Genomic DNA, 26227 nt, shown 5'->3' with positions numbered 1-26227 from the left:
TAAAATATAAAATTTTATCTACATTTTAATATCTTCAGTGGGAAAGATGACTAAAAACCAATAAAAAATAAACCACACTGCCCTCTATGGGCCAAATATGGAAGGAATTAACAAAAAATAGTAAGTAATAGTAGTATAATCTTTTTTCATTGGGAAATATCTGAGAATGAAAACAGGTATATTTTCCCCCTAATATGAATTCATCCCTGATTTGGAGCACTGTGCTATGCATGTGGGAAATGGAAATAAAATACCAGGAAGAAACTGGAATCAAACTCATTAAAATTAAAGAAGAGAGGAGATAATAACTGAAAATAATTTCATTCTTGAGAATACTATGTCTTATTTATAAACATATAACACAAGGAAGTGTTCAAATTGCCTAAAATACTTTGACCAGTAAGTTATTTCTGATTTATTTTCTTTACCTACAAACGATTTCAAACTTTAGGCTACCTTTGTTATTAAGGATTTTGGTATTCAAAGTAGAATAAATGACCATGAATGAAAATGCATTTTTGGCATATTTGTTCCATTTCAATTTTGATTTTTTGGGGGGGGGGGGTGCAATATTTATGAACACCTCTCTATATTTTACAAAGAAGGAAACTTAGGCCCAAGGAAATATAAAGAAGAAAAGTGACTTGCCTTCAAATTAATCAGTGGCAGAAACAACATAAAAATCCAGGTTTCGAGATATATTATTACATAAACAGAAAAGACTTCAAGGTATCTAAACCCTCAAAGTTTTTTACACAGAGAAATTTTTCTGTATTGAAATTTTTTTAACAAGGGTGGTATTCGGTATCAGAACTCTTCACAGTTTGGAATGGTTCTATGTGTTGCAGGACGTTTATCAACTACCCACTCACAAAAATCTCAGTAGCATCCCTCCACCATGTGACACCTCCAAAATGTTCTTTACCTGTAAATCTCTTAATACCCAAGGGCAGGGGATAGATACCTGTGGAAAAAAATTACTGCCTTACACAAACCTACCTTTACTAATTAGGAACTGAACGGTACAAACATGACCAGCTCTTGCAGCTTTCATTAAAGGAGTTCTTCCACCTTCAGATTCATGCTCCTGTTTAAAAACCACAGACTTACTTGATATTTAATTTCTAATGAACAATTATTCCCTTTCATGAAAATCAAAAGGAAGAGAACTGAACTAATTTCAGAATCTAAATATATTAAATAACATGCTTTGAAGTAAATCTAGGAATACATTCTTTAATTTAAACAATCTCAAATTAGAAACATGTTCTATGGAAACATAGATAAATTAAGAACTGGGGTTATATTCATGTGATTGTTACACCCTCATCTAAATCCATCTGGGTAATTTTTCCTTCTCTCTACAAAAAGGACTGTGGAACTTGAACAATGAATGGCACTCTAGCACAGCCCTCTCCAAACAATCAACATTATCAACATTACCCTAATCCACTACAAGTGATTTTCTTTTCATAAGTTTGTATCCTACGTGTATGAATTTCTCTAAGTATATCACTCTCTGTCTTTACAGACTTCCCATTATTTCTATTTTACCTTACATAAAAATAACAAGGCTAGTGATATTTAATACCATCAATTATAAGATATTACTAGAGATTTCTGGGTTTCAAAAGGATGGAGAACCAGCTGCATTTTTGCAATTCAGAATATCAGCATAGGAAAAATTTTCAGATCTTACAGTATAAAGGTTTGAGAAAAAAACACCTTTTATAAAGCATTTTACATGCCAATATTTTTTACACTTACATCGGATGATTCTTCTCTTAAGTCATACACTAAGTTGTTTTCATTGCAATTAACTAAGCAAGATTACATTGCTGTATGTTTCACAGTCACTGTAGTAAACACTAGAAATTTAGTTCCTAAGCTGAAGAAGCTCAAAACCTAATAAGAAGAATATACGCATGACTAGCTAGAATATAATGTGCGTCATAAGTTCTCCAAGAGTTGTACCAACACAGACAGAGCTGAAGGAGGCCACAATAGTAATCTAATTTAACCCTCTCCTTTCATAAATGAGGAAAGAGAAGTTAAGTAAAGTTTAAGTTAAGAAATCAGTTAATTGAGGAGCCTGTTTCTGCCTGCATGTGAGTTTCTGTCATAAACTATGAACTTCTACAGGAAAACACATTTGCTTATTAATCTCAGCCCCATGAACACATGGGTGCTTATGTTTTAACTAAAACCTACCTTTCTTACTCCCTCACAGGCTAAACTGGAAGAATGACTATTTTCCCCACACACAATTGCTTTTTTCTTCCCTACGTCTCAGGCTGTACTCATACTATTTCCTCCAACTGGAGTATCTCTTTTGTAACAACAGCGCAGTATCTACCTTTCTAAACCCTACCCAGCCCCAAACATAACATCTCAGATGACGTCTTCACCTCTTCTGAGCTTTTTTACTGTCTGTCCTTTCCCTATGACATCTCTTTGTAATCTACCTTAAAGTGACCTCAGTAAGGACTTCCCTGGTGGCGCAGTGGTTAAGAATCCGCCTGCCAATGCAGGGGACACGGGTTCAAGCCCTGGTCCAGGAAGACCCCACATGCCATGGAGCAACTAAGCCCGTGCGCCACAACTACTGAGCCTGAGTGCCACAACTACTGAAGCCCACGCACCTAGAGCCTGTGCTCAGCAACAAGAGAAGCCACTGCAATGAGAAGACTGCGCACCACAACGAAGAGTAACCCCCACTCGCCGCAACTAGAGAAAGCCTGTGCGCAGCAACGAAGACCCAATGCGGCCCAAAATAAATAAATAAATATTTTAAAAAATGACCTCAGTATTTCATCCTTCTCACTAAATAAAAAGTTATTTGAGGGAAAATATTATTTACTGAATACTTATCTTTTTAACTCCTTTACTTAATAATGCTTTGATGGTATAGGTACAATTTATTTCCTAAACTACAGTGAAATGCCTCTAAGCCATATTTGCCTTTTTATGACAGATCAGAAAAGCTTCTAAAAATAGCTAAGTACTTAAGAGAAGATCTGTATTAATTATTATGATTATTTATTAACATATCAAACACAAAATTTTCCCTTTTTTGTAGGGGAAAAGGGGTAGTAGACTGGATAGTCCTGCTAACAAGGAAAATAAGAATGGACACCAAACAGCATAGGAAAAAAATATGACTAAATGAGATAAAGAATGGCAAAAAGGCCAACATAAAATCAGAAGTAAAGAAACACCTTTCGTCTATAATCTCCTTTCAATTAATTTCTTGTCTTAGCTTTAAATATTAAGATTTAGAAAGTGACATAGCTTACCAGATCTGCTCCTGCCTGAAGTAAGACATCAGCTACATCGGTATGACCATTTTCACAGGCATATGTTAGTGCTGTATCCCCTGTTGCTGTTGTTGCATGAACATTAGCTCCTGCAGTAGTGTTAGATACACAGCCTTAATAAAAGAATCATAAGACACAAATGTGGATACTGAAATTTCTTCTAGATAAGCCATATCTCCTCAAATTAGACAAAACAGCCTTATCCATTTCTAGAAATAGAGAATACTGTCAGCATCTTTAAAAGCAAAAAAGAAAAAAAATTAGAAATAGATTACTGCTTAAAATTAAAACTGCAGATATTTCAAACAGCAATAAGGTAAATTATTTATTCAAAATACACTAAAAAATTTATCACATTATTTTTCTATACACATTCAGTGCATCATACATCAAAAAAAAGCTATTTGCATGGCAATATTTTTACTTAAATAAATCATGTAAAAAAACTCCCAAATGCAAAAATGCCTACCTGCAGCTAATAAGTATTTAACTAACTCCAAATGACCCTCTTGAGCAGCTTCCATTAAAGGGGTAGAACACCCTAGTTCTATATCAGCTCCTGCCTTAATTAGAAAGTCTGCCACTTCCAGAAAGCCTCCACAGCAAGCCAAAGTCAAGGCAGTTTCTTGAGTTTCTTCTGTCTGTGCATTGATATTTGCTCCTAAAATAAAGATTCTAATTATTTAAAGAAAGTCATTAACTTATTCCAGAGATAAGCAAAACATTATTATTTCCTAGTAAACTATAGTTCAAAAATGAACATTTATATTAATTTACTAAATGATGAAGTACCTCTCCCCTATTCTAGGAGGCAGTTAAAAATAAAGAAAACTATCAAAACCACATCCACTAGTCCATATTTGACGTACACTGCTGGAATAAGATTTATTCAGCTAGAAGGTACAAGTCATGTGATTTAAGGCCTTAGAAAATAAACCACATCCCCTAGTTATAAAGGTTCAAAATAATGATGATAAAGATGTTGATGAAAATAATAATAGATAATATTCAATATGCTGTTATTTGTCAGGTAATATTTAAAGCATTTTACATATTATTGTTAGCTCCATTTTTACAGCTAAGGAAATTGAGATTAACTAACTTGCCCAAGGTCACAACAACATTATCATCATCACTACAACCACCATCACCACAGTTAACACTTAACAGACACTATATGACAAACAGTGTTCTAAAAGCTTTAAACACATCTATAAATTCTCACAACAACCCTACAGACAACAAAAGTGAGGCACAGAAGGTTAGAAACTTGCCTAAAGTTACAAAATCGGCAAGCAGTGGATTTGTGATTCAAACTAAAAAGTCTGCTCCAAAAACTATGCTTTTAAAATTCTAGTCAATATTACCTCTCAGTAAAAGGTTTTTTAAAAATGTGCCATTCCTCCTAAATTTGTACAAACAAAACCTTTACTACTAAAAGAGATATAAAACCAGGCTACCAATATGGATAGAGATGCGAGATTACTTCTAAAGTTAAGGTATCTTAATACAGTCAAGTAACTGTTTCACTTTCCCCAAAAGAGAAGCCCACAGTGTACTGAGCTCCTTGACAGCTTCTTATACATGCATTGTTGCATTCTCATCAAGTTAGTCCTTATGGCAAGATTTCCCATAGTGTACTTTATGAAACACTAGAAACATCAAATATTTATTAATAGGTATTCTGCCCTAAGAGGCATTCTCTCAATATATTAGCTGCAGAAATGCTGAATCTCATACATGCCCCTACATAACCTACAACCCTATTCCACCCCCACTTCTCTCTATTTTTATTCACACAGCACAAAATGGCTCTGAAAGCTCTTAAATAGTAAAGAAGTCCATTTGATTTTATTTAGTACAGTATGAGAGCTGTTTTCAAAGAAAATATTTCATCTTTAGTTTTTGTGATAGCACCTCATTACAAATCTACTAGAAAAATGAAATAAATTCAATTTTATAAAATCATAATCTTACATTTTACACATTTATGCGTTAGTGTCTTGATTGGTATTGGTTACCTTGGCCTAAAAGTAACGCCACCATTTCTTCATGTCCTTCACGAGCAGCTTCCATCAATGGTGTATAACCTTCATCATTGACCTCTTCCAGGCTAGCTCCTCTTTCAATAAGTAAAGCCGCAAGTTCCACGTGCCCACCACATGCAGCCAAAGTCAATGGTGATTCAAATGAATCAGCAGGCATGTTCACTTGGGCACCACTGTCAAGAAGTAACCTAGCTACTTCAACGTGGCCATCCTGATTACAATGCAATTAAAAAAACTGAATCAGCACCATTAAAAAATCTTTAAAAATACTTCTCAATTGCTATACAATGAAGTTGACTGATCTCAATTCAAATAAGAATAAATCTACATTTAACAGGTGAGTAAGCAAGCATTAATTAAGACATATCTACAGTTTACTCTAGTAGTAAATAGCAATTGAGGATATAAAATATGTAGAAAAATATCTTCAATCAAAAAGCTTATTAACCATCAGAAAAAAAAAACAGTAAGCACATAAGAGATTACTGTGAGATAACATCAACACTGCATAGTATAAGCTTAAATGCTAAAAGTATAAAGTTTAGAAAGGGAAAGTAGGATTCTCATAGAAACTTTAAGGATAAGCAAAGTTTTGGCTAGGTAGAGAAAGAAAAATCCAATACTTTTTAGAGGAGTGGGGGAATTGAGCATGATGGAAAAGGGAACACAATACATACATGGTAATTCCTTTGTTGTTTGACAATCAAATGCCAGTGAAAATTAAGAAAAAGAAAAAGAAGTTCTCTCTTAATATCTTCTGTCTTCTTTACCAGTCTCCCTTTCTCACAGTTTTCCTAAATATTGGCAACCCCAAGGCTCACTTTTCCATTCTTTCTTCCTTTGATACATTTTTTCCTTCTGTATTACCTCACAGACATTTCATCTTCTTTTGAACATGTCATGCCCATTTTTGCCTTGGTACTTGCCATATTACACAACTTTAATGTCTTATCCCTGTGGTTACTTTGCTGTTCCTTTAGCTCAGAATTTTCTCCTTCCATAAGTAGTCAACTCCTACATTTCCTTTAAAGTCCAGTTTAAAACCTCAGTCTCTTAGCAAGTCTCCAAAACGTATGGTCCCTACTAGTATCTTTCATCTACTTATAACACTTACTTATATTGCATGCAAAGTAGGTCTACAGAATATTCCAGTTTAATTTTTTAATCTACATATAGTTTGTTTCTCTAATGGCGGTGGCAAGGATGTTTTAAGTTCCTTACACACATTATGTCATTTAATCCTCACAACAACCCTAGAGAAGGATATTATTTTAACAGATGGGGAACTCAAAACCCTCCCAGAAAATTTGTTTAATCAAAAGAATAATTTACTAAAGCAAACACTGGTATGGCAATAAGAAAAACAAAAAATAACTCGTCTTAAATGGCTACCTAATTTTTTTAAAATTAGTAATTAAAATTTAACATCCTTTCAATAATCATTCTCTGAAGGGAAGTTGAGACAAGAAACTTAAAATTTGGGGTCTGCTTTATCTTTGGTGTGTTTTTCTCATAAATCTGCCTATAATGTTATTCTGATTCATTTCTGTGCCACAAGTCATAGACTGAGATACAAAAGTTTAAGAGTACTATTATTACGCATTCTCAAGTACAAATTAAAAAAAAGTTCTTAAAAAAAGGAATTCAAGGCTGAGAAAAGAGCATGATAGAGGATCTTTGGGAAGGGAAAGTCTCTGGAAAGGGATCTTTGGGAAAGGAGAATGACAGAGGGAGAATTATGTAATGCAGATAATATTCTAATTTCAAATTTTTCATAAATTTTAAATTACGGGTTTGATGAACATGTTTTACTTAGTATTATGTGCATACTCTGTGGATTATGTTCTCATTTTTAATATCCTTGATCAACTTTTAAAAAGTCACTTTTTGTGCCAATTACATAAAACCACTATAACTATGGGAGACTAAGAAAATGAAGGTAGTGCTACAAAGCTTCAGAAAGCACCTCTGATAGAAGTTAATACTGCACGACTGGCTCTTATAACTCAGATAGCTGAGGTTCTGAACCCAAGGAAACGGCACTCACTATACACTGACTCTGTCTCTACCTAATATATAAATATATTTCATGTATGTATTTCACCAATCTTACCATGCAAGCCTCCATTAAAGCAGTGTGCATTTCATCTGTTTTATGCTCTTGATCTGCGCCTGCTTCCAAAAGAAATCGCACCATCTCTAGATGTCCTAAACCAAAAGTTTATAAGATTACTTAAAAATATTTTATTATTCCCCAAAAATAAAATTAACAATATTTTGAAAAGTTGTATTTAACTTACAGCAATACATTTATTACCATAATACTAAAGTCAGCTACAAGCCACCCTCAACTGCCCAACACAAATTATATAAGTGATCTGTGCTGTTCTACTCCTTACCCTGTTACCCTAGAAACTGCTATTACTAAAATCCTTGCTGTAGGTGAGCAAAGGTGGCCCTAAAATGCAACACCCAGAATATCCCCTCTACAATCTTTTTAGGGCCCAGGCATGCCATAGTTATTTTATTTATACTATAGACTAAATTAGCTTTTGTGAACTAGTAGCCTGGGATGATAATCATCATTGAAGTTATTTCTATGAGGAAATGAGCTTTAAGTTTCCATAACTAACTCACAGACATTTTAGGAACAACCTGCTTGTAAGTTGGAAACCATATATATAAAAATATTCTTGAAACAACACCATTTATATTTATTCATTTATTTAGATATAAACATATACACACACATACATATATATACACACACATATATATACACACACATATATTTATGTAGTTTCAAATAAACCATATGCTTCAGTTCAGATAAAGATTACCTTGTGAGTAGTTACAATGAACATAAATTATATTTTAAAAAGGACTTCAGATACTATGTAAGAAACAGTAGAAAAGTGACTAATTTTTTTCCAACTTCATCTGGAAATGAGCTGCAGTCAATTTTCAGTCAACTGGAAATGGAGGAAGGAGTGGATGGCAGAATCATGAACAGTTAAAATTAACTCTGGTGAATAAGTGTAGCACCTGCCATACCTTGTTTTTGCTAACAAACTATCTCTCCTTCCTCTCTGTCATTCTCCCTTCCCAAAGATCCACATCAATGTTTAAGTCTCAGCCTGAATTCTATCCCTTCCCCATCTCCTCCTTGTCAATCTGTATCCTAAGAGACCTCACCAGAAATAGGGGAAAGTAAGAGTGTCCATGGATCCTTGGAAGTAGTAGAAATGTTCTCCACCAGCTCAGTTCTATATCCAGTTTCTCTAAGGAAAGCCTGCAAGCCCCAACCTCAGCAGGGTGGGGCTACAAGCATAGGAGAGAGGGAAGAGTAGTTATATATAGCCCCATCTCAAAGCTCATTGGCCAGCTGGGTCTCAGTAGTAAAATGGAGCTAGTTCCGGTTTCAAAAGTATTTGATGGAAAGGTAAGACAGAGCCACCCAATCGGCCTGCCCTGGAGAGGCTGCCCCAAGGCTTAATTTCTCCCCTCCCAATGAAGATCAACCTCTGCATAACTACTAAACAGAACTGGAGAAGAGACCTCAGCTGTGCTTCCTAAGTACCCTTAATCTGAATTATCTGCAACACGAAAAAATCAAAAGTCCTTTAGAGCACATTTTTACATTTAACTTAAATTTTAGTCACTTATGTGTCTAAGGAGTATTTTAGCCATGTTTTTTAAGTGAAGTTATTCCAAAAGACCTCACAAAACCCTGGCCACTCTGAAGTACTGATAGAATGAAACAAAACAACAGGAGGTCCAACACAAAGGTGAAGGAATCAAAGCCCTGGGTGCAAAATTTAAGGAGACATTCACTCACAAGCTAGTGTACGTGAAGATTCAGCCATCGAGAGTGAGTGCCTCCTTTTTTTCTTTTTCTCCTTAACTTTTATACCTTGCCTTGCAAGAGCTTTTTCTTGATGCCTCTGGGTCAAAAATGTATCACTTATTTTATGATACAATCATGACACAGCTGCAGATGGTAGAAAACATTGAAGTGAATGGGCTATGCAGGTATAAAATTTCATGAAATTTTCTTTTTAAAAAGTTTCTTAGTTTAGGGCTTCCCTGGTGGCGCAGTGGTTGAGAATCTGCCTGCTAATGCAGGGGACACGGTTTTGAGCCCTGGACTGGGAGGATCCCACATGCCGCGGAGCAACTGGGCCCGTGAGCCACAACTACTGAGCCTGAGCATCTGGAGCCTGTGCTCTGCAACAAGAGAGGCTGCGATAGTGAGAGGCCCGCGCACCGCGATGAAGAGTGGCCCCCACTTACCATAACTAGAGAAAGCCCTGGCACAGAAACGAAGACCCAACACAGCAAAAATAAATAAAATAAATTAATAAACTCCTACCCGCAACATCTTTAAAAAAAAAAATGTTTCTTAGTTTATAGCAATTTATCTGTCAAAACGGTTGATTCTGAAAAATGTCTGGCTCTGTGGCTGTGTTTTTAGAATCTAGATTAACTAGCTGAGGACCAAGTATCTTTCCAGACAATTATCTTGCTCCCCCCAAAGAAGATATTTTACTCTATTATCAATATTTTCAGGTTGATTGACATCATTTAGAACACTATGTACCCCCTTTGTACAGCTATATATTGGTAGATATTTTCAATTTCAACCAGCTCTTCCCTCTAACTTTATTAAACGTATTAATGATACTCTAAAATTGTTCTTTTGAATACAAACTCCCTCCACACCACTTTTTATTTTCCTTTTCATATATCCTCCTTTCTCTTCAATTCTTTTCCTTTCTTCTTGGTATCATGAGAAATAGCTTAAGCACCTTCTTGTTAATAAATCATTCTAGCTTCTATTTATTTCTTTACTGGCCATATCGCACGGCATGTGGGATCTTAGTTCCCCTACCAGGGATCTAACCCACGCCGCCTGCAGTGGAAGCGTGGAGTCTTAACCACTGGACTCCCAGGGAAGCCCCTCATTCTAGCTTTTATTGCATTTACTTTAAATTTACAGGCTAAACGCTTCCGGATTCAATAGGATTCTTTTGTGTAAACCAGGCAAAATACTCTGAGAAGCAAAATCATTAAAAAGTACAGTGCATATTAAAATTAAATAACTGTTTCTAATAAAACAACTGGATCAACAGTTATTTTTCACTGACAATATTTATAATATTGAGTGTATATTTTCAAAGTTTAATATATAAACTTTATATATTAAACTTTTAAACTCTAAAACACTTTAAACACTTATTTATAACGTACTATATACTATTACCATATTTTATTTTTTATTTTAAGTGACTAACCATTCTATATGAAGTAACTGTCATTTCATGAATTTAAAAACTTTGTTTAAAAAAAAAGTTCTTTACTGTACCTTTGTAACAAGCTAACGTAAGGGCACTCTCTTTAAATTCATTGGAATGCGTATTAATGCCAGCCCCATTTTCTAGCAGCAATCTGGCTACTTCCACATGTCCAGCACTTCCAGCTTCCATAAGAGGAGTATGACCATTTTCATTATGGTCCTCAATACTAGCACCGGATTCCAAGAGCACCTTTACAACATCTACATAACCTCCAGCACAAGCATATGTAAGTGCTGTATTGCCTATTTGAATGAAGAAAAACAAAGACATTAACATAAAATACCAAAATAAAACAGAGGTTTATTTAGTATCAAAGACAAAAATGAAATGAGAGACTATAATCTTAATAAATTTAGCTACTACACTTATATATATAATTCTTTTCTTCATTACATTTTATCTTACTGAAATCAACTCCCTATTCTTTCCATTTAAAAATCAGGGTCAAACACATGTGGAAAATCAGATACACTTATCACAATTGTAGAGTTATAAAAGAACTGAGCAATTCTGAAACTAACCTCCCACATGAGGAAAAAGTTACACTGATTCTAACTTTAATCAGAGAAATGGTTCCCAAACTTTATTTTTTCTTTGGATTATAATTATTCATCATATATAGATATACCTCATACCGTTCCTTTTAATCACGTACTGTTTTCACCACAACTTTACACATCAGTTAACTGGTGGCCAAAGTTAAAATAATTTCAAAAACATTCCCTCTTAATGATAAAAATCTCCCATTTTACATGGGAAAAAAAGTTAACTTCTGGGTAAAATAAGAATTCCTAAAACCCCCGCAAACCAGAACATGCAGACCTTTAAAATTATTTAAAATATTTGATAAATTTAAAAATCTTGCATGAAGGAAATGCACAAAATATATTTTCATATATTTTAGAGCTTTTACACAAATCCATTTATGCCCAAATTTGAAAGAAAAAAAAACTTAGATTAACATTGTCTCTTGTGTAACATAATGTTTTCATAATACTTTCTTTTTCTATAGGCCGCAATTTATTAACACTAGACAATGACAGACCTGCCTTCTGTTGCGTATCCTTCTTATTCTCCCTATCTTCCCTTCCATTTTCCCCTGATAAATAGGAAACTTGGGTTTGAGAGGTGGAGACCATCCTCTCCACTTCCAAGAGGATGGTCCTTTTAACTGAGCCAGTGTTTAATATAAAAGAACCAAGGCCAGTTAATAGCACTCATACACAAAACAGGAGAAATTTCATTCAAGATACATTCTATGTACTTTAAGCCTAATGCACAGATATATACAAATGTGCAGCACTGATAATTGTGAAAGCATCACTAATGATCACTTTCATGTGAATTAATTACTATCAGAGGGTATTAATATTTGAAAACTGAAAAAGAAGTATGCATAACCTGTTGAAGACTGTGCATTGACATCAGCTTTATGAGCTAGCAGCAACTTCACAATTTTGACATGTCCTCCATTAGCAGCAGCCATTAAAGGTGTAATGTCACCTTTGATCCCCCTATCTTCCACATTGGCATGCATTGCCAACAAAACCTTATGAAAGAAAAAGTTTAAAGGATATTAGAAAATGATATTTTCATCAAAAGTTTTTGAACATATATTTATGTTAACACCTACCTAGTCATGTTAGAGAGCCAATAAACAAAAGAGCCAATAAACAAAGAAAATGTATCTAACAAAACTATTTCTTGAAATGAGCCTGATGGTTGATTTTAGTTTATTATTCCCTTAATACAGAGGCCAAATTAAAACAAAACAATCAAAAAACTGTGAGCTTTATTTTGATAATACAAACCTGTGCAAGCTCATAATATCCAGCAGAACAAGCTAAACAAAGGAGGCTCTCCCCTTCCTCAGTGTGTTCATTTACACTTCGCCCTTCAATGAGTAACTTTCGCACAGCATTTACATCTCCTTCTGAACAGGCTTCTGCCAAACTGCGGCTATTGGGGGAAGAATATTGTAATATCAGGATATAAGAATATAAAAAATTGCCCAGCATAAGTGTTGATTTTTTCAAATTAATCTGGACAGTAGTGCTAAAAAGAATGATTATTTCAATATGATTCATAACAAAAAGAAAATTAAATGATTCAGTTCACTAAGTTTTTAAAATCTACATATAAAAGTCACTGAATTAAAATTATCCCCATTACAAAATGTTTTCAATCATGTAACTGAAACATAAAGTCTAATTTACTATAAGTAGGGAAAAAATCCAAAATTTTAAAACATAAAATTGTATAGAAAAATCACATGAAGGAAATACAAGTTATAATTACACTTCTGTTTAGTCACTAGAAAAATTTTATAAGGTTTAATGAAATGGGTAAAACTTTTACTAATTATAAATGCCTAAGTTCTTCAATCAAGTAAAGGGAAATCAGATAGGAAAGTTGTGAGCATGTAATTTTGACTAATCTATGAATAACTGAGAAGGAGATTCTTTTTTTGAAGTATTTACTTATGCCATCATATTTTGGGGAAGTATGAAAAATATCCAGGTAAGGCAAAGGCTTAATTCAAGCAAAAGGAGAGTGGAAAAAGTGGTGGAACAACAGAAAATTATACTTAGAGTAAAGCATTTGCCCTGTAAATCTTCCAAAAGAATTTCAACTATGGACATTTCTAAAGATTCCTTCACTTGCGGTTAAAATCCATTCTTAGAAAAACACTAATTCCGAGTCTCTTCATTAATATTCTCTTTATTTCAAATATACCTCAATTCTTACAACCTCCTCTTAAAACATGGCCCTGTCACTTCAGGTACTAAAGCCATCATCCATGGATAACCTGTTTTCTATACCTATATTATCACTACCACCCAGTTTTAAGAACATCATCCTTAGCCAAGATTAAGGTGAAGTCTCCTAAGCAGTCTCCCTGCTTTTACCCTTGCTCTCCTCCTTCAGGCTTTTTTCAGTGAAGGAGCCAGAGAGATCTTGCTTAAAAGGAAGTAGACCTGTCACTCCTCTGCTCAGAATCCTCCACTGGCCTTTAATCTTACCCACAGTAAAAGTCAGAATCCTTATAAGACCTGTCCAGTGGTAGGATCTCAAACTCCTCCTTTTACTTCTCTGGTTTCAACACCTACTATTCTCACTTACTCTTTCCGCTTTAGCCAAATTGGCTTTCCCGTTTTTCATCAAAAATGCTAATTAAGCTGTAACTCCAAGATTTATGTATCTGCTATCCCTCTGACAAAAAAGCTTCTCCCAGGCGCAGCTCACTGCCTTATCTATTTCAGGTCTTTGCTAAAAAGCCACCTTTTAAATGAGGGTTTCCCTGACTACCGTATTAAAAATGCAACATGATCCCTAACCCCAAACACTGCCTTAGCACTTCCGCATTCAATTTCTTCTGCCCATAATCGTATCATTGTATGCCATACTATATATTTTGTCTACTTGTTAACTGTACTGTCACAAAACACCCACTGCGCTCCACTGTTTCTCAAGCTTTGCTGAACAAACATGACTGTCACAAACATGGCCTAGTGTTTTTCTGATCACTTTTAGTAGTGTCAGTGCCAAAGAATCTACGACTCTTTATTTTTCTATTCTATTTCCTGCTGAACTAGCTTTAATATACTCTTCAAGGTGTCTTGCCAGTCCCAGAAGGCACATTAAAAAATATCTGGAGAATATCAATAATATCATAGGCTAGTAAAACTGAACGTTAGCTAAGGAATAGAACTGGAAGTTAACTAAAGAACGAGAGTCAATCTATGAGAAGGATGGTAAAATATATTAATAAAAACAGAAAACTTAGATGAATGAAGACAAACAGAGTTAAGAGAAACAGCAAATTCACATTCTTGTTAATACTAAAAGATGTTGCATAAAAACACTATTATATAAGACAATTCTTGAATGTTATTTTTTATTCTCTAAACTCATATATAAAAGAGTATTCTCATTTTTTTCAACTATTTAAAGGTAACTGCTAAAATACAGTTGACCCTTGAACATCACAGGGGTTAGGGGTAACCACACTCCACTCAGCTGAAAATCTGCAAATAACTAATCAGTCTGCCCTCCATAAATGCAGTTCCTCCATATCTCTGTATCCACGTTTCTGCATCCATGGATTCAACCAACCACAGACTGTGCAGCAATGTAGTATTCACTACTGAGAAAAACCTGTGCTAGGAGCTCTCTGGTTAGGATTTGGCTTTCATTGCTGTGGCCTGGGTTTAATCCCTGGTCGGGAAACTGAGATCCACAAGCCACGTGGCATGGCCAAAAGAAAAAAAAAAGAAAGAAAGAAGAGAAAGAAAAAAACCCTGTGTATAAGTGGACCTGTGCAGTTCAGACCTGTGTTGTTTGAGTCAACTGTAAATAAAATGGCTTAATGGCTTCTTTTCAGTTAAAGGAAAAAAAAGAAGCCTCTGAAGGGTGAAGACAGTAGTAACATGTATTAATGGTTCTTTTCCAGCTGCTTCCTTGGCATTGTATTTTTCATTATACTACCCATAACTGTTTTATATACAAGATGGTGTAATTGTTTTTTATTGCATAACATCATCAGAAAAACTTTAAAGGCCAAGTCAGAAAATATTTACTGAGTTCTTACTAAACGTGAAATGTTATATAAAAGGAATTATAGGACAAATAAAAATAACATCCCTGGAACTCACTTACATTCAAGTTATGGAAACTAGATCTCTGACATTTTTGAACATTCATAAAACAAATAAACAAATAAAAACCCTGCCCTTCAAAATGGTCAGAACTATGCACATGAAGTAGAAAATGGCATGACTAATTAGAAATTATTTACTTCTTTGTCACCAAAACATTAAAAGAAAACAAAATCTAAATAAGCAAAAGGTCTTTTATAACATATTGGCTAAGAAGTCAGCCTTGTAGTCAGACAGACACTGGCGTCCTACCTCTGCTACTTGTTACCTATTCAATCTCAAGTTACTTCTTTTCTGCTTTTCATGAGTAAAACGGGAATAAAAACAAAATCCATGCCTAAGGCTTTTTGTGAGTATAAATAAGATATCACAGGTAAAGTGGTTAGCATACTGCCAGGCACAAAATACATGCTCAGTAAATGTTAGGTATTTTAATTATTTTTAAGAAAATGTTTTTATACTGATCACAGTGGAAATACACTTACTTGTCCGACTGCCCTGCATTTGCTGTGCTTTCAGCTCTCATACGGGTAAGTGCAGCAGCAGCTTCATCCAACGCACAACTAACAGATGATGTCAACCTCCGAAGCACTTCAGGATCTGCAAAGGCTTTACCATCAGCCGTAGATAATTTGCCTATTCCTATTATATTATTTTCACACCAATTCAGATATACCCAAAAGGAGAAACAAAGCAAAATTCAAGTTACTTAACTCTATTTATGTTAAACTCCAAATGATACACTGGACATATATATTGCCTGGCCAGAATCTTCTGGGAAATCACTGTTCTCCAATTTTCTATTAGTCTTATTCCTTCCATGTGGTCCATAAGTGCTCAACTGTGTGACTCTCTGGTTCTAGAAATGGGTCGTTGGTCTATGCTGGGACAGTCGGGTGTCCTCACTCAGACTTCTGCCATACGTTTGCAAGAAGAACCTATGCTCAAAGGTTGCTAAATCGTGAGTCATGAGCTATTTGGTCACTTTTATCACCACAAAGAGAAAAAGACTGCCCAAAGTAAGTCAACATAGAGGAGAGGAGAGCAGAGAAATAGGAAGGAGACAGTTCTGATAAAGTTATATTTGACTCATTGACACTAGTAGTGCCAGAAGCCAGCACCATACCTATACCTTTGGTAAATGCCCATTTTCATTTAAGAATGTTTAGTTGGGCTACTACCACTTGTGACCAAAAAATGGCCATATAAGACATTATAGGCTATATAAAAGATAACCTATCTATGAGTACCTATTTGCTTCAAATTACGACTACAATTTATTACATACACCCAAAATCATGTCTAAAAACACCATATCTAAAAAATATTCAGAATAGACAAATTTTTTTTTAAATTTCAAAAGCAGAAATGGTTAGTTACCATGTACATGAAACACAACTTGTTGCTACTCTCCATATCACTATAAAGCAAGCTGATCTCTAACATTCTAAACTTAGTGCTGCTTAATCCAGGCTGCCCATCAGTGGAGCCTTTCAAAAGTACAGATGCTGAACTCTCCTATATCTAAAGATACAATTCAGTAAGTAAAAGGAAGGCCTAGGGATCTACATACTTTAAAGGCTCTAAGGAGATTCTGATGCACAGCCAGGATTAAGAACCTTTGCTCTAACTTGAAGATAAAACAACTAATGTTATAATGGATATTACAGAACCCCGCTACTCAACATGTGGTTCATGAACTACTGATAGAAGCATTACTGTCACTTGGGAGCTTGTCAGAAATGCAGAATCTGAGACCCTAAAATTTACTGATCAATAACCTGCATTTTAAAAAAAGATCCCCAAGTGATTCAAACGCAATTAATGTTTAAGAAACACTATTTTAAAGAGGTTTTAAAACAAACTATTTAACTAAGACAAAGACCAAAAAGATCTCCCAAATGATAATAAACATATCCGTACAGATTTCTTTTAATAGTGGAAGGGCTCAATAATATCATATAAGTTTGTGTTTGAAGTTTATTTAAAAAAAACTTTATACGCATTTGCTTTTCCTTCTGACAAATCCAAGATATGAAATATTACATCTTACGGAATAAATATTGCAAAAAGCATTTCTGATTTTAGATATTTAGATATAACAAATGTTCAGAGCAGTCATATTTAGTGTCTGCTACAATCAAGACATACAAAGGATAAAAACAGTCTTAATCTGGTAAGACTGATACCTACTGCATAATTTGTGTCACTAATATTAAAAGCCAACTGTAGTCTGAACATGCTATAGTAGTATTTATTCAATAAGATATCTGTGGTTAGTTAAGTATCCTAACATTATTGAGACCAATATCACAGATGCATTCTCACATGAGAGAATTAGCTCCAATATTTTAGCCAACTCAGATTGGCTATGTAACAACTATTTGTCAGTGACAAAAAAGAACTAAACAAGAGGATATGTCCAGATCAGAAGAAAGTAATCCCTGTTTTTTAAAAAAATAACATTTAAAATAAAATATTCCATATTAAATTTTTATGAACTTCTCCTATCTTCATAAGTAAAGATAACTATTTTAGTAAAAATAACTAGGAAGTAACCTAAGAAATACATAGTAACCTTTCAAATAAATAAACAGTGATTGGAAATTAATTTATCTGGCTACTCTGGATTATGGTGATCTTTTTTACTGGTCTTATTCAATTATCAGATATTAATCAGTGAAGATCAAATAACAGAAATGATACACGATGACCAAATTATTCTTTCCAAGTTATGACATTTAATCAATTGAACAGAACCATATAATTTCAGAGAAAAGGTGTATTAAATGATTATCTAGATTTTTGATTTCAAGATGATTTTAAGACAATTATTTCCCCCTTTTTTCTTCTCAGAACTTACTCAAAGGAGAACTAAAATACAACAGGAACTCCATCTTTGATAAAACTAGAAGAAATTTGTAAATCAAAGCTAATATTCATGAAGACATAGTAAAGAGGAGATTAACTGACTTAGCAGAACAGAATAAGCAGAAACATAGAAATAAGCGAGAAACAAAGTGATCAACCCAATAGGACTCAGGAGTTATATATAGGTTCCAGGTTCAGGGGTGAGGCTTGGGTTGGAAAACAGAGAGACTGGCTGAACACCTGTGAGGAGCAGTCAGACATTTAAGACTCCATCCCAAACTGCACAGCCAGATAATTATTCTCTAAAGAGACTAAACCAGAAAGACCCTGGGCTAGAAGATATTGGGTATAGATGAGGAAGAGATAACACTAAATTGAAAATGAGGATTAAGTGAACATATACATGATAAACAGTGAGATCCTTAGCCCCTTTTCTACTCTCAGCTCCCAAAATGCTGGCAGCCAGCATTTATAATTCACTAGACAGAAACAGGCAGATGTGTCTCTCAAGAAATTAAACAGCCACAGAGAAAAGACTTAAAGGTATTGACATTTGGGGGTTCTCAAAGAAATGGAGAGGCTTCTGTCCAATCACCGGTATACTAGGAATTCTAAAATGTTCCCAAGATTACCCAGCTCTGGTGTACACACTCTATATAATCTTTGGGACTGTGAATTTGATAGATTTTATCATTATCATTTATCATTTATGATTAGGTTATGCTATATAGCATAGTTGACCTGAAGATAAGAAGGTTATCTGGGTGGGCCTGACCTTATCACATGACCCCAGGAAGACCAAAGAGATTTCTTTGGCTGGTTGGAGAAAAGGAAATCAGAGATTCAAAGCACAAGGATTCCACAATGCCATGCTGATGTGAAGATGGGGGGAATGTGGGAGACCTCAAAGAGGTGAGAGCAGTTTCAGCTGACAGTCTGTATGAATATCAGGATCTCAGTCCCACAATTCCAAGGAATTAAATTCTGCTGCCAACAATAATAAACTTGGAAATGGATTTTCTTCTACAGCCTACAGATGAGAACTCAGCTTAGCTGACATCTTGATTGATTGTTAGCTATTATAAAGAAAACGGAAAAAAAAAGGGAATAAACACAGAAATGAGAAAAATGAAGCAACTATTAGCATCCTATAAAAAGGAACTCTACTTCCAAAAGTAGCTCCTTTCAGCTGAAATCTACCTTCATGTAGCATCTTTAAGCCTGGTTCTGCCTCTTCGAACCACAGAAAACAAATATCCCTTATATTCAACTTGAGTCTTCTCGTCTTCAGGAGAAACATTCCCTGTTCCTCTTATGACATGTTTTCAAATAATTTCACAATCCTCATTTCTCTCAGGTAAACTCCTAAAGCAACATCAAATTTCAGGCAAATGCTAAATTATATCACTGCTACACTGTACAGTTTTCCATACTCAAGGAAAGAACCTTGCATGTGCCCCTACTATGTTTTCATCTGTATTTGGTCAACATTCCCTTAATAATCCATTCTAGAATTTTACCCAGGATAGAAATCAAACTTAACCATGAGTCCTTCAAATATTTAGATGCTGTGTTATGAGATATTTATTGAAAGCATTATCAAACAGCAATAGGTCAGTTTTATGCTATAATAAAATCAGTTTATATGCATTGAATGTACAAAATCTAGCATTGGTTCAGGGTGCTCAAGCCATGAACAATTAATGTTCACCATATATTTATGTCCACTTTAGGAAAGTTAAGAAAATATGGTTATTTTAAATGATCATAGAGATTTAGAGTTACTATTCCCTTATATTTAAGGCATATTATATATTATGATGTTTACTCTTGGTTATGTATATAAACTCTAATTAAAACACTTCTTATGAAGACAATATAATGATGATCCACTTTACAAAAATATAATGATGATTCACTTTACAAGGTTTTAAAAGACAATCTGTGACAAAAAAGTGGAGGGAATTATACACAGTCAATTCTTATTATTCATGGTAGTTATGTTCTGTAAAGTCACTGGGAACACTGAACTAATGAATACTGAACCACTGCTCCAAGGGGAAATACAGGGCTAGGTGCCTGAAGTCTCTGGCCACAGCATTTGCATTAACCAGTCAATACATAAGCTTGTTTTATGTGTGTTTTTATTTAAATACAATCTTATTTAATATATTATACTTGATTTATTAACATTGAACTCACAGCCAACAGCACTATAACTCATGCTGAAAAGGCTTATCTAATAATACACGTATATTCTACAAAAGGCACATCACAGCCTTTTCACATTTAGGAACACTAGATAGCACTTAAGCATTATACTTGAGGGCCATTTGAAATCACCAACAAAAGGCACAAAAATGTGGAAAATGTGGCACTAAGTAGACCATGGAAAGGACACTTGTTTACAGTATGAGAGCTGAAACAAGAAGGCAGAGAGCACCACCTCAGCGGAAAACATGCACGCAGAACAACTCAAAATTTTCACCGTTCTGTGCATTTCTATGAAAGACTGAGAAAGCGCTATAATTTGGGGGTATAAATACGTTTTATAAAGTAGGTGAATTTTCAAAGATGGAATTCAGGACTAATGAAAACTAACTGTATAAGAAGTCTCTGTTTGGACTTCCCTGGTGGCGCAGTGGTTAAGAATCCGCCTGCCAATGCAGGGGACACGGGTTCGAGCCCTGGTCCAGGAAGATCCCACATGCCACGGAGCAACTAAGCCTGTGCACCACAACTACTGAGCCTGTGTTCTACAGTCCATCAGCCACAACTACTGAGCCCATGTGCCACAACTACTGAAGCCCACGCGCCTAGAGCCCGTGTTCCGCAACAAGAGAAGCCACCGCAATGAGAAGCCCACACACCGCAACACAGTAGCCCTGCTCGCCGCAACTAGAGAGAGCCCATGCGCAGCAAGGAAGACCCAATGAAGCCAAAAAAAATAAAAAAAGAAGTCTCTGTTTATAAGGTTTACAACAACCTGTCAATTTTATTCTGGTAATGAAACTATGCTTGTATGAAATGTTGCATGTTATGCTCTAGAAAGTAATCCATTAATCTTTATTAATAGTCTTATACTAAATATCCAACATCAGACATTTATAATAACCGGAGTTTTTAAGAGTTATGTAGAACTTTGGAAAATTAGGCTTATTATATATGTAGAGTTTGCAGACTTACCTGCAGCTTCTAGTAAAGCTTCCAGTCTAGCTTGTGTTTCTGGATCTACTGTCCTGAGGTCTGCACCATCAGCAGTACCTGACAAGAGTAACTTGGAAGCCGTTTCCAGCATTGGATTTTCCAAATCATCCTGATCCAAAATGAAAGACTCCACCTAGAAAACAAATACCAAAAAAAGAAGAAAGGGAGGAATGAAAGGAGAAAAGGAAAGTGGGAAGAGAAATAAACAGAAGAAAAAGGAAGAGAAGAGAAAAATATTTTAACATCAAAATCAAAGATAAATACAATGCAATCCTGAATAATTTCAATGGGATAGATAAGCCCACAGTTTAAAAGAGAAAATTACATTTGTAGAATAATTTAAGAATATATTATTCATATCATATGTAGTCTATTTTCTTTTCTTACTGAAATCATATGTATTCTTTTCTATTCTAATTTCATGGGGGAAGGGTAGTGTATGGGAGAGGTTATGAGGTTAATACTTAGACATGAAACCTTTTGACTTTGGTAGAGGACCTAAATTAGCTGTTCTTAAATCTGTTGTTCTCAGGACACCTTTATACACCTATAAAGTAGTGCTGCTCCCAAGGACTTCATATAAGGGTTATATTTATTAATATTTACTGTATTTGAAATCAAACTACAATATCAAAAAATCAAAACATTAATATCACTACTGGTTTCATTACAAAAGTTTTTAAGTACTGGAACGCTGTCAAGCCCAGGCAAATAAAATTTCCAAAATTCTAGTTTGTGCTTGAAAGCTTAATTTTATCATTGGTGACAAATACTGTTGATTGTTTCCCTTAAAGGCTCACTTCGATCATTTCTGAGAACATTTGCCAAATGCCCAAGTTTGATAGGCATAGTGTGTCTGTCTTTTATATTTTTCCAGCAAAAAAAGACATTTCATGAAAAAAAAAGTGGACTGTTCACCTCACATCTCAAAAAAGCCCAAGTGCTTTTCCCTCAAACACCACCATACTTTCATATGCATAAGTGCTTTATGTGTTCCTCCCATTTTGTCACACAATAACATTAAAAGGACATGTATTCAAAAGTGGAAATTTCAAAAAATTAATATTTATTGCTCTATCAAGATTATTCTTCAGGTGAAACTGGCTTTTCATTTTATTTTTTTAACTGTGAGTATATATGGCAGTGATAACTACAATGATACTAGCACAATTTTGTGCCATGGCCTTAAGAGGCCAGCAGTTTTACCTACCATTGCTTTTGTATCATCAGTGCAAATATCAACCCAGTAAAAAGGCAAGTAACATATTAGTATTGTGATGAAAACATTTTTGACCTCTTGAACATCCTGAAATGATTTCTGGGAACTTGAGAGGGCTGCAGACCACACACTGAGAACCACTGATACAGTAACATACACCAGATTCAATTAAAAGAAATGTAAAGAATTAGAAAATAGCAACTCTTAAGACATGGGGAAAAGTTTTGTTTTGACATCCCTTGTCATAGAGCTACTTACAAATAGGTATAAAGATATAATTCTTTACAGTTTGCTGATAAAAAGTTGGTAATTATTATATAAAATATCACTAACATGATCAGGTGAAATTTATTTCACAAGTCTAAAGTACTTCTAACACTGTAATAACTAAAATAGATATAAAAGTTATTAATAACCTAGAATACAATTACCCTCATGCCTAGTATCTAGCTGTCAGAAATAAGATTTAAAAACTTCAGAAATAAATTCTTAACCAACATAACATCAGAAATCTATTGTTCCATCTTTAAAAGTCACCTGTCTAGCAACCAGGCATAAATCCTATATCAATACATATTTAATACTGAATGTTAAATTTAGGGGGAAATAATATGCTTCTTTCTAAATTTCCATTAAGCTAATGCAGTTTAATATGAAATAACATTTCAGATTTCTAATATTTCAACTATAAATAGACACCGAATACTCTGAAAATAATCTCCGTAAATATTTGAAAATTTTCAAGAATTTTGCTCTATATTAACCTTAAAAATCTATATGATAGGAAGGAGTTAAGAAAAAAACAATAATGTTTTTTAAACTTTATTTTTAAAGGCAGTAGTGAAAGCCTAAGTGTTATACATTAGGAAGGGGACTTTTCAGCATGGTTTGGTCATAGACACATGTGATTCAATATTATAGCCTGGTAAAAACTATGTCCTCCTATCTTTAACCATGGTCCAGACGATGAGTCTTTCTAGAGAAAAAGTTGCATCCCAATGAAATTTTCTCTGTTAAAATATCTACAATTTTTCAATCCAATGGGAGAAGACCAAAAAAAAAAAAGAGAGAGGAAATAATCATGGAAAAATGAACACAGGTTAAAATGAACAGGTGAAAAATTAAATAATGTTTCAGATTAAGGTTTTAGAAAACAAAAGATATCAAAGAGCAGTGCAAAGTGCCAAACCAAAAGTACAGATCAAAGGTACTAAGACTGTTTGAAGGAGACAATGCATGCAGAAAGAATATGAAAGGATTTTGACCAAAATAACTAATTGATATAAAAAAGGAGAAGAAGGAATGTAGCACTGGTAGACAAGCATAAAATTTCTATATGCTAGAATACAGGGTTTACTATAGGAAAAGTCGGAAAGCTACAAATTAGATCACAGAAGGTATTAAATTTCAATCAAAAGTGATTTGCTGACACAAGGTCCCCTTATGCCACATTGTATCTTAACTAAGTTTGGTGAAAATTTACTAAGAAAAATGCATCTCTATCTTTTCATGAGGGATACTAAGTGCAGAAGAAATATGTTTTCTTATTGATTTAAAACGTCTCCATAAAAGTTCTTTTTTTTTGGCCGCGCAGCACAACTTGTGGGATCTTAGATCCCTGATCAGAGATCCAACCCGTGCTCTCAGCAGTGAAAGCCCGCAGTCCTAACCACTGGACCGCCAGGGAATTCCCATCCATAAAAGTTTTCATATTGATTTTTAAAGCCCACTATTCTTGATATGTGAAAAACTTGATAACTTAAAAATCAGTAGATTCAAGTGACTATGAAATACTATATATAGATTTTTAAAAAGACATTAGGATGAAAGAAAAGAATAGGAATGGATGTCTATTATATTCTCCCCCACCCCACCCCCCCAGTTTAAGATTAATGAAGAATAAACTAATTTCAAGGATACTGTTAGGATCTAAAGACCTAGGTACCATTTCTGCTTCATCCGCTACCTGTGAGACCTAAGCAAGTCTCTCAGCCATCTCTAGATGCTTATTCTGCGTAATTTTTTCATGAATTTTTCACATGACTTATTATATATATTTACTGTCTTTCTAAGCTCCATGGAAATAGGCACTTTGGAGCACTGATATATATACAGCAACTAGAACTATGCTCATCACATTGTCAGGACTCAAATAACTCTTGAATAAATAAAAGATGATTTGGGGACCCTTCCCTTTCAGATTCTAAAATGTTGCAGTGTATTTGGAGAAGGGAGAGGTAGTTACAAAAAATAAATTTAAAGGTATACTTTATAGATATAGAAAAATCAAATATTAGGTAGCAGGTAGGGAAAAATGCTATCTTCATTGATTTATTAAACCTTTATTACAAACAGTCTTTGTACAAGAGATACTGATGTTTACTACTATGAGATGTGTAAAATTAAGCCTACTACCTAGGAGCTTGTTTCTTTAATGTGAGAGTAAAATTATACAATAACAATAATACAAGGTAGAAAGTGCATAAGATGAAGAAAGGAGAAAAAAAAAGAGGCATAGGAGTTCTGAAGAGGTAGCAGAAGAGGACTTCCTCCTTTAACACCAATTCCTCCTTTCCCACCTGGAAAAGTTCTTGTGCTACATTACAGAACAAGTAGAGAGACTGATATAAGGAGATGCAGTCTTATAAAAATACAAAAATAAGTAATCCTTTATTCAAATGTCAATTAAGTTATGGGCATATACCTCTTTAACATTTCCTTAGTTGAGGAAATTCAGATTGAAAACTAAAATGCATTTTCCCATTGAAACCTAACTCATTTTTATCATATTATTTCTATAGAAAAAAATTCATTTTGAATAATGGCCAAGTTCCGGAACATTAAAAATGGTCTGAATAAGAAATTCACATAAATATTCTGAAACATTTTCCTTAAATGAAATGTATAAATAACTTTCCTGAAGAGTGGAGAGACAGAAGGAAAGGGATGTCCTTACTAAGTTTATTCATCCTTAAGGGAAATAATGTCAAAGTTATCAATATTCAAAGCATGACAATTTAAGTTATATCTAAACTATTTTGGATGTGCTGTTTTGACTAGCTGGATATTTTATGAAATGGTGTTTGTGCATCAAATTCTGGTCTAATACAAAGAACCATCAAAATGCAAGGGTCTTAGAAATCACCACGTTCAATTCATTGCTACAGATGAAAAAACAAAGCACAGGATCTGTATATAAACAGCAAGTTTCTACATATCTAACACCAAGAGATCAGTTATCCAATTAACAAGTTCAATATTCTTTCCACCAGAAAAAGAGGCTGTTGTTTGACCCTGCTCTAGAAAAGCTGACTTTAAATTCTATATTTAAGGGATAAAGCTGTTAATACCTGAATCCAATGTTTAATTACTAAAAGTGAGACAACTAAACATTATATGCCCCTGATTTATGCAACATAAAATACACAGTACCTCCTATGAAGTACTCTTGCCTCCCTGAAATAACTTCCAGTTTATAAAAATTATTAAGGCAAATATCAGGAAAAATTTAAATCAGGGCTCCTCAATCTTGGCACCATTGACATTTTGA

At 34.4% G+C, this 26227-nt stretch overlaps 1 protein-coding gene across 9 annotated transcripts in view; it reads right to left on the bottom strand.

The window, feature by feature from the left end:
• The window catches only part of ANKRD17 (ankyrin repeat domain 17), a 161249-nt gene that overhangs the window by 67430 nt on the left and 67592 nt on the right, over window positions 1-26227 (bottom strand). For 6 of the 9 annotated variants that reach the window (XM_060012396.1, XM_060012400.1, XM_060012397.1 and 3 more), the window contains exons 2-11: window positions 21438-21591; window positions 15866-16022; window positions 12534-12681; window positions 12124-12271; window positions 10731-10964; window positions 7479-7573; window positions 5339-5576; window positions 3787-3978; window positions 3297-3430; window positions 1000-1087 (exon numbers count right to left, since the gene is read on the bottom strand). In XM_060012396.1, the coding sequence (XP_059868379.1) occupies window positions 1000-1087; window positions 3297-3430; window positions 3787-3978; window positions 5339-5576; window positions 7479-7573; window positions 10731-10964; window positions 12124-12271; window positions 12534-12681; window positions 15866-16022; window positions 21438-21591 (1588 nt within the window). The remainder of the gene's footprint in view (window positions 1-999; window positions 1088-3296; window positions 3431-3786; window positions 3979-5338; window positions 5577-7478; window positions 7574-10730; window positions 10965-12123; window positions 12272-12533; window positions 12682-15865; window positions 16023-21437; window positions 21592-26227) is intronic. The other 3 variants (XM_060012398.1, XM_060012399.1, XM_060012404.1) reach the window with 1 other exon arrangement.

This window comes from Delphinus delphis, chromosome 5 (genome assembly GCF_949987515.2).
Source record: "Delphinus delphis chromosome 5, mDelDel1.2, whole genome shotgun sequence".
Taxonomy (NCBI): domain Eukaryota; kingdom Metazoa; phylum Chordata; class Mammalia; order Artiodactyla; family Delphinidae; genus Delphinus; species Delphinus delphis.
This window is presented reverse-complemented; position numbering and strand designations above follow the sequence as displayed.